The sequence below is a fragment of the Triticum dicoccoides genome, chromosome 5B, assembly GCF_002162155.2.
Source record: "Triticum dicoccoides isolate Atlit2015 ecotype Zavitan chromosome 5B, WEW_v2.0, whole genome shotgun sequence".
Taxonomy (NCBI): domain Eukaryota; kingdom Viridiplantae; phylum Streptophyta; class Magnoliopsida; order Poales; family Poaceae; genus Triticum; species Triticum dicoccoides.
Window position 1 is genome coordinate 725,470,108 of NC_041389.1, and position 9,506 is coordinate 725,479,613.

General features: G+C 47.5%; 1 protein-coding gene across 2 annotated transcripts; it reads left to right on the forward strand.

Annotated features, from left to right (window-relative positions):
• The first annotated feature begins 3,681 nt into the window (after positions 1-3,681).
• Positions 3,682-9,048, forward strand: LOC119313059. Of its 2 annotated transcripts, XM_037588877.1 has the most exons (9): positions 3,682-4,126; positions 4,211-4,347; positions 4,784-4,897; positions 4,975-5,043; positions 5,507-5,645; positions 6,044-6,204; positions 6,282-6,411; positions 6,853-7,105; positions 7,189-7,369. In XM_037588877.1, exons 1-9 carry the CDS (start codon positions 3,785-3,787, stop codon positions 7,215-7,217), a joined length of 1,374 nt encoding a protein of 457 aa, XP_037444774.1. In that variant the 5' UTR covers positions 3,682-3,784; the 3' UTR covers positions 7,218-7,369. The 2 variants fall into 2 exon arrangements, with proteins under 2 accessions (XP_037444774.1, XP_037444773.1); XM_037588876.1 differs by having other exon boundaries at positions 3,687-4,126; positions 6,853-9,048.
• The last annotated feature ends 458 nt before the right edge of the window (positions 9,049-9,506 follow it).

Genomic DNA, 9,506 nt, shown 5'->3' on the forward strand with positions numbered 1-9,506 from the left:
ACCGGGCATCTCCTCCGCAGGACGACCTGTCAGCACATCTGCAGACATAGCTCTATCAATTGACTTCCTCGCCGAACTCTTTTTTCGAAGATTCGTTTAAGCACTTACTAAAAATGCCGCGTCGAAGTCGCCGATTCTCCTTTACGGAATCAGATAGCTGAGCACGAACATCCTTTAGTTCCTCGCCTAGCTGGGTATTGGCGTCTTGAAGCTTGTTCTTATCTTGCCTCACCCTCGTCAGCACGCTCTCGCCGGCCTTTAACTGGCGCGGGAGTTGCTGCTTGTCCGGATTCACTCCGGCCCCATCTGCACTGTTATTGTCAGAATTGCACATATGCCGCACTTCACAGCAGAATTATCTTTCGAAGTATATATTACCTAAGGGGGTCCCCTTGGCATTCTCTGAAGCGGCCAGTGCGGCCTCGAGTTGGGCCTTGCACTCTTCCAGCTCCTGGGGCAGTTGTGTGTTCTTCTTTGTAAGATCCCGCATAACATATGATCCTTAAATCAGTTATCTTAACTGTTTCAAGTATCGGGGGCTACTGACATATATAACCATCAGATTTACTCACCCGTATGTCTTTCACATACTGCTCTGTGGCTCTGGCTAGACCATTTTGAGCGGCACGGAGATACGCATCTCCCGTATTAAAGGCGTCCAACGCCTGTTGGGAAAAACATGCGTCACGAAGAACAGCCCGGCGACGCCTGTGGTTCACGGCACTCTCCACCTCTGAATTGGTGGCAGATAGCCCGTCCGCATCCTCTGTCGGAGGAGCGTCCGGTGTGCCCCCCCGTGTTCGCCTCCGCTTCCGGACCCGACCTTGAAGCCTGTCCGGTGGATATAGTCCGGCGGGCGCTCTTCCTCCTAAGGAGAGCATGGGCGTTAGTGTGACTTGAGGGTATAAACCCTAGGTGTTAAAATTGCACGTCGTACCGTTGCGCCGGAATCTCGATTCGTTCCGCACTTCTTTTTAGCCCGCCTGGCTTCAATGGCCCTTGTTGGCTACCCACCGCGGGCTCGGCCCTCCGCCTCAAGGATTTCCCATGCACAGCGAAACACTATTGGTTTACGGCAATCAAAATAAAGCATGGATGAACCCTCTTGAAAGTACTGGGACTTTGGTCTCGGTTACCTTTGAGGCCGGAAGTAGTCCGGGATAGTCGGCCGTAATGGCCACTAAGGTGTTGTCCTTACTCAATTGATGAAACACCCCATCAATTAACTCCACACATAAGTCCGGGTCCTCTTGGGAGTCCGGATCGAGGGACCGTTCTGGGGCCTCGGGTTGCTGAGGAGGGCTGTTTATCTCCTTCACAGTCTGGCGCAGCTCCTGCGTTAACATTGCTAGACTAAGTACTCAATTATGGGAATTTCGAAAGCGGGTAGACAATTGAAAGTATTCGCTCACCCAGTTTGGAGGACTGTACATGGAGAATCCGCCCCGTGGGTTGACACGGAGGAATTCCTCTTCTTCTCCCTTGTACAAAGCGGATAAGATCTTCGTTAGAGCGGTGGCCGAATCCGGCCCCTTGCGACCGCACCGGGTGGCGTCGTCCTCCCCGTTGAAATCCCACATGGGGTGGCCTCTGTACTGAAGCGGCTGCACCCCCAGCGTAATGCATGTGGCCATGACCTCGATCATGGTCAATCCGGAATGAGCCAACAATCTTATCCGGCTCATCAGGTAAAGGACGTCCCTGTCAGTTTCCCTCTGAGGGTTTCGTGGGCGCCAGCTCAGGCGTTTCTTCAACGGAGCGTTGTTAAACTCAGGGAGGCGGATCCGTACAGGGTCCGGCAGGGGGACGCCATCCATATAAAACCATTTCGAAGGCCAGTCCTCGGACGCCTTCTTTGGGGTACCGGATAGATATCCGGTCCCGGCGATGCGCCATAGTTCGGCTCCGCCCACTTGATAAATTGACCCCTCCCGAGAGCGGGGCACAAGGCAGAACAACCTCTTCCACAGCGTGAAATGGGCCTCGATGCCCAAAAACAGCTCGCAGAGGGCCACGAAGCCCGCAACATGCAGAATGGAGGCAGGCGTGCGGTTGTGTAGCTGGAGGCCGTAGAACTCCAGTAGCCCTCGGAGAAACGGATGAATTGGAAATCCGAGTCCTCTTATTAGATAAGGGACTAGGCATACCCGCTCTCCTTGAGAGGGATTGGGGACGCTCTCCGCCCGCTCTCCGCCGCTATAGGTGGCGATCCCGGCTCGAACTGGGACCATATATGCCGGGGGGAGGAGCCCCTTGGATTGAAGCACTACTAGCTTGCTATGCGGGACGGAACACCACTCCCAATCTTCGGGCCGAGGGCTGGAGAGGCGAGAGGAGGAGCTGCTTCGATCGGCCATGGTGGAATGGATCTCTGTCAAAAGCGCTCTGATGAATACTCGCGGAGGGAAGGTGGTGTGAGTTGGATCTAAACCCCGTCTCTTTTATGGGCGGCTCATTTACGCGACTGGGGGGGTAAATGAAAAAAACCCTGCCTTTTTGCATTCGTTTGACACGTGGAAGATGGTCATTATTGGGCACAGAAGCTGAGGAGAGCAACACGCACCAGAAGCCGGACACTATCCGACAGGTACATGGAATTTGGAGAAGAACCCGCCTTGCAATGTCGAAGACAAACTTGCGCGCCGGACTCGTCGTCATTGAAGCCTTGTTCGGGGGCTACTGAGGGAGTCCTGGATTAGGGGGTGTCCGGATGGACGGACTATGACCTTTGGCCGGACTCCCGGACTAGGAAGATACAAGATTGAAGACTTCGTCCCATGTCCGAGTAGGACTTTCCTTGGCGTGGAAGGCAAGCTTGCCGATTCGATATGAAGATCTCCTCCGATTGTAACCGACTCTGTGTAACCCTAGCCCTCTCCGATGTCTATATAAACCGGAGAGTTTTAGTCCGTAGGACGAACAACAATCATACCATAGGCTAGCTTCTAGGGTTTAGCCTCTCTGATCTCGTGGTAGATTAACTCTTGTACTACCCATATCATCAATATTAATCAAGTAGGAGTAGGGTTTTACCTCCATCGAGAGGGCCCGAATCTGGGTAAAAACATCGTGTCCCTTGTCTCCTGTTACCATCCGCCTAGACGCACAGTTCGGGACCCCCTACCCGAGATCCGCCGGTTTTGACACCGACAGTATCCATTGCTACTCTACACGGAGCAAATACGTACACATAGTAGTAGTATGTTTTAGGCTAGGTTAAGAAAAGAGAGAGGGTTAATGAAATCCATCCATCTGACGGCGGTGGGATTGAAATTTGGGTTTGGGTTTGGGCCGGACAACGCCTCATCCTTGGGCTTTGGGTTTGGCAAGAGGCCACACGATGATAATAAACAAACCCTTTTTTTGTAGTATATTTTATGATAATAAATAATAAAATAAAATACTCCTATGTACTATTTTTGTGTGTGGAATTAATCGGAGCTACAACAATATTCTTTTTTGAGCTAGCACAATATCCTTCCTACAAGGATACACATAGGAGTATCTTGTAGGCTAGGCTAGGCTAGTCTAGGTTAAGAAAAGAATCGGACGGCGGTGGGATAGAGATGTTGGATGTTGGATGTTGGATGTTGGATGGGATCGGACGGCGGAGGGCGGAGGGCGGAGGGCGTCTAATCCCTCATCCTTTGGCTTTGGCTTTGGATTTGGCTTTGGCAGCGGCCAGCGGAGGGGATCCATCCTCAGAGTCCAACCCTTGTCCTCTTACCCCGGCCGTCGACTCCCAACCGCCCGCCGCCGCCGCCGCCGCCCCGCGACGGGTCAGATGTCAGCCGGTCAGCCGAGGAAGCGGCCGCCGAACGCGCCCCCGCCCAACCACCACCAGCACCAGCAGCAGCACAGATCGAGCAAGCGGGCGAGGCCCGAGCAGCCGCCCCGCTCCCCGTTGCTCACCCTCAGCTCCCACATCCACCTCCGCTGGGATGACCGCTCCAGGCGGGCCCTCCCCGCCGACGACCAGATCGGCATCCCCTGGCGCCATCTCGCCCCCTTCATCGACTCCCCGCCCCGCGCCCGCACCCTCGCCCTCGCCGACGTCGCGCCCGTCCCCAGGCGGATTTTCTCCCTCGCCGACATCCCTCTCCTCGGCGGGGTGCTCTCCTACCAGGTAATAGTACTACTAATCTGCTCTCCCTCTCCCTCTGGGTATATGGATGGATGGATGGATGCTGAGGGTGCTTTGCTATTTTAGGTCTGGGACGCCTGCCTGACCGAGGCCGACAGGAGGTTTCTTGCTCGATTTCTTCCGGCCGGCTCCGACGCAGAGGAAGCAGTGCAGGATTTGCTCACAGGGGAAAATCACCACTTTGGGAACCCACTTCTAACCTGGCAAGTACTACTATTCCTACTTACTATTCCTTCCTACTTCATTACTTTACTTTACTTTACTTGACTGAGGATGATTCTGCTCATGCTGTCTTCATTCACTCACTTTGGTATTTATATTCAACAAAAACTTTAGTTAGTTGGCTTGCAGATTTTTAATTTTATAAGGTTATGACTGGTATGATGCGATTCTTGTGCCTGACCTATATCTTTAAAGAAAATTATTTATATTCAACAAAGGAAGCTCACAAACATGCACCAAATTTTACTTGCACAGTGCCTTTTTCTTATGCATGTGCATCACTACCAAATTAATGCCTGGCTGCCTCTGGTGCTGCTCTTCAGACAAAATTGCTCTCTGCTGCTTGGCGGTTCCGTACTTAGATAGTTCACAATTTCTGTTGGATATGAGTGCTCATTAGGTTCTGTTGCACTCCAGGTCCTCTGCTCTTTGCTCTGGTGATCTTCATCCAGACGCTCTACTTAACAAGGAGCAGCAAATCAGAGCTGATAAAAAGGCATATCATGCACAGTTGAAGAACTACCATTCCGAGTATGTCAAAATGCTAATAATCTACTCCATTCTGCTCATATTGCAATGCCATTCTTAATAACACCCTAACCATGCAGCATGACTGATACCGTCACGAGGTGGAGGGACAAATGGTTAACTTGTGACAATCCAAAAAGCTTGTTCAGGTTACTCTCTCCCCCTCAGATTTTATTTATTCAATCTTTTCGCTTCTACATCTTATTGGTAGTTGCTCGTTCATCCCTAAAATGATCCACTTGTCAAACACACACACACACACACACACACACACACACTACTTGATGCTCCTGGTAACCTTTGAATAGTTTTATGGTTCACTGGGATTTAAGAAAGTTTCTTTTTAAGCATCTAACTTTTCAAGCTCCTTTTTAGTCATTCGGCTTCTGGCTCGTCACCTAGCCTTTAGGAGTTCTCATTGGATTGCTACTTCCTTTTTTCTTATCTTGTGAAATATATATCTCATATATTGTTACTAGTTTGAATACCCTGGCGATACTTTGTTAGTTGCTACTAATAGTTCAACTGCTTCCTATTGGCTCTTACAAAAGGAAAAGCTCTTGTGTTTTGGATTATTCTAACTTGAAGCCTATTATTGCTTATCTCGTGTAGGGATAACCTTGCTAAACAGCGACGAGGGGACCGGCAGTCATCCGGAGAAAATGTCATATTTTCTAATGCTCCTAAGAATGCAATACCCATGAAGGTTGTACGAAACGGTGACGTCACAAAGTATATGTCATATATTAAGGTAAACTTTTTGGTGCTTAGAATAAATTTCTGCTTCCGCTATGCTGGAGTGGAAATGCGAGCCATTGCAGTTCTTCTTAACATAATATAACCAATCGTATATCACTTCTGTTTCTAATGCAGTGTCTGCTTGTTCGACCCAGTAGCATCAAATTCATTTAGGACTAAAGTAACTGTTAGATCTGACATAAATCCAGTTTTCTGAAATATTTTCCTAGAGGACAATATGTTGAATTTTTGATTGTTGCATCCATTAGCCACAGCTGATAGTAATATATCATGTTCCCCTTACGAAGATGCCATATTATTAGATGTATCTACCAGCAATTGTTTTTAATGTACTGCTGACATTATGCTGATCTGGAATCACAGATTTACTTTGGTGTGCCTATTTTTCAGGTCAGCAGGGCTCAACATGAACTTGTTAAGGGAATGAAACAATCTGGTGATGGCATTCAGACAAGACATCTTGTTGGTGTTATTGGTGATATTGATAACTTTCATGTGAAACCATATGAGACACTGATGGAGGATGAGAAACAGAAACTGCACGATCATTGGTCAGTAATAATATCTTAATTTTGTTTGTTTCTACTGTCAATGGGTCTTTTCTTACATCAAACTATACCCATGCTAGGGTCATTCTGTCATGTAAAGAACTCCCTGCTGCTTTCAAGGCCCGCCGGGAAGAGAAGTTGATTGCTGAGAAATTAAGGAGGTCGCTGTGCCTTGAAATTGCAGAGAGGAATATATCTGAGGTGGAAAAGGTTTGTTATGCCTTACCATTTTGAGCACTTCTACTTTTATATGAGGAACATGATTTGGAATTTACTTCTGTATGAAAATAAACTAGATTTTTCGCTTAGATGGGTTGAGCGCACATGATGTCAACTGCTTGCACGTGCATCTCTAACAAATCCTGGACTAGGATGTAGATGCTTGGTTCAAAAGACATGCTGTTGATAGTATTTGGTACAGCTATACATCTATTGTGCACGAAAATAGCAGGTTTCTTACTACACATTGCTGCCCAATGGGTCATTACACAATTTTATGATGGCAATGTATTAGTAATCATGCAGCACTACCGGTTTAGGCACCGAGCAAGCATGAAAATTTGCAAAGCATTTCTTATTTATTATGTATTCATTTAAAAGTTATGATTAGTTTCTAACAATCTGCCTGCCTTCTAATTTTTTTATGAGAAGGCAGAACAGTTAGGTGTCAGAACCGCAGAAGTTGGACAAGATGGTGCTTATCGAAATGGTGGCACCTCAGATAGACAGGAAGAACTGGTAGAGCACTCGCCTCAGGATGTGCCGCAATCCGGGAATAATAGCAGTGTAGGTCTTGAAGATGAAGAAGATGCCAATGATACAAGTGATACTACTGATACATCCACAGACTCTCATGACAGCCCAAACACGACAGATCAAGATGGCAATGACACAAGTGATACAGGTACATCCACTGACTCTCATGACGGCCCAAACGTGACAGATCAAGATGTTATGGACATGAATAACACGAATATGCCTACCCAGAGTCAGGGTACCTCAGACGAGCAAGATGAAGAAGTTGAAAAGATCAGCAGCACAAGTGCTAAAAGTGGCGACAGCTCAGACGCACAAGATGAAGCCCCTGTGGATATAAGCTGTAGGAACGGAATCTCTCAGAGCAATCCAGGCATGGAAGATGATGATATGGAAGATACCAGCTGCAAAGATGCAACTCTTCAAGACCATCACATTCCAGATATGCAATCTCAGGAGCCCAAGGCCATTAGCGGCACGATCTCACCTATTCAAGGCCTCAACAGCCCGAATATGCTAGTTCAAGATTGCAAGAAGACTGGCTATATAGGTTTTCCTATTCATGTTCATGGCGGTTTCAATGAGCGAACTGACGACTTGAAGGACATGTGCTACCCGAGTGCCTCAACTGGACATGACAATGAAAACGAGATGAATGGCATGATTCTTGATCAAAGAGAGACTGATAATATCACAATGATACCCTCTGATAGTACTTTGAGCAGACAAAGCAATGTGAAAGGTCCTGAACTAAAAGGGCCTGCAGAATGCCAGAAAGAATTATGGCAGCCAGCAAGCCCTGTGGATTCCTTGTACCACCCTCCGGGGAATGGTCTGTACGCACAATCAGGTGCCCTGCAGCTTAAACATCATCCCTCTGGAGGGCCAGCAACTTGTATGGTTGACTTAATCAGTGTTCCTGCTGCACAAGCGACGAGCAATTCAGCATCTCTGTTGCAACCATGCACCAACCAGCTAAGCAGTGAGCAGCTCCTAAATGGCGCAAAGGGTGTCGGAATGGTCCCCTCATATTCCCTGGGACACGTGAATGGCATAAAACAGTCTATGGGCTTGCATTCCATGACAAACGGACACCTAGCTCAATCTGGTCTGGCCCAGGAGCAGATGCAGTTGCTTGGTGAGAGGCACAGCGGACTTTACTCGCAGCAAGTTGAGAACAACATCAACATGTATTCCAGTGCAACGCTCTGTACTCAGAACAGCTTCCCTATGGTTGAGCCGCAAAGTTTTGCTGGTCACGTGCCTGCGGATCAAGGTCGTAGCTGGTTCCCTGATGAGGACCAACCATCACATAATAATTGGTCTGGAATGGGGGGATCAAACGGCGTCGTTTTAGGCCAGGATCTGCCTGGCGGGGACGGGAGCCTTCTGAGTGTCCTGTCCCAGTACAAGCAGCAGGTGTCTTCACGCCCGTTGGGCTCGGACCAGCAGCTCGTTGGAGGAAGGAGGAATCTAGTTCCTCCTCATGGTGCTGAGGGTATGGCTGGAAATATACTTGCCCCAGCCCCAGATATGTATGGTTACACCCACCAGAATAATGTGGCAAGCAGCCAGGTAGATGGCAACCTGCAATGGGCACATCCACATCCTTCTTCCTCCTCTGCTTGCTTCAGGCAGTTTGGTGGAGCAGGCCCCTGGTCAAGATAGCTACCTACTCTACCTTTTTATAGAAGAAGGCATTTGTATAGGCTGTCCAATTTATTGATTCCGAGATTGCGGGAGGGGCGGTTTTGTTAGATTTGAGGCATGATTTGTTTGTGTACATAGTGATGGGATGTGGCGAGGTGTAGATATGCAGAGTTGCGGCGCAGAGAAGAAAGAGAATGAATGAATGAATAAGGGCTTCTTCCCTTGAGTGCAACTCCATTTGAGGTTTAGATTAGAAGAATGTTTCTTCTCTCTTGTTGGAATTTACAGAATAAGGAGTAGCTTGTTTTGTAGTGTCAATGTGACATGGTGAATTCAAGAATTTGACTTCATTTAGTCGTACAATTTTGTCGCTGTACTTCATTTAGCTACAATTTTCTAGTGTCAATGTGACATGGTGAATATCAGATCTGTTGCAATGCCTTTGGTTGTGATTCAAACTGCTATGCGAAAACATGTCTTAGCTTCATATGCAGCGCCGCTACCTGATTTGAATATTTGGAAAGAGAGTTCCAAAATTTATGCCATGTGACACGCATATGACTTAATATTTTATTAGTCATGTTCTAATTGAACACTTTCCATTTATGATATGATTAAAGGAGAAGATTGTTCTTTTACCAAACATATGCAGATCAAATCACGTCTTGTAATAAGAAGAAAACTTATTATGGTTGAAAATTTGAGTAGGTCATATGAGTTCTCTCCGGAAAATGGTCTTGCTTATGTAGCCTGTATCAAGAAATCAACACATATCTCCATCTAGGCTTGGCTGCGTTGTCCCACTCTTTTTTTATTAAACTAACTAAATAAAACACCACCCACTTTAATTTAATATAGATAAAATAGAGGAAGGTTACAATTGCATTCAATGGTTCCTT

Bases quoted from the DNA above. Each gene is read 5' to 3' on its own strand.
- LOC119313059 (XM_037588876.1), top strand. From the start codon at position 3,785: ATGTCAGCCGGTCAGCCGAGGAAGCGGCCGCCGAACGCGCCCCCGCCC. The intron at 4,348-4,783 runs GCAAGTACTACT...GTTGCACTCCAG, and splicing joins GGGAACCCACTTCTAACCTG to GTCCTCTGCTCTTTGCTCTG. The intron at 6,205-6,281 runs GTCAGTAATAAT...TACCCATGCTAG, and splicing joins CAGAAACTGCACGATCATTG to GGTCATTCTGTCATGTAAAG.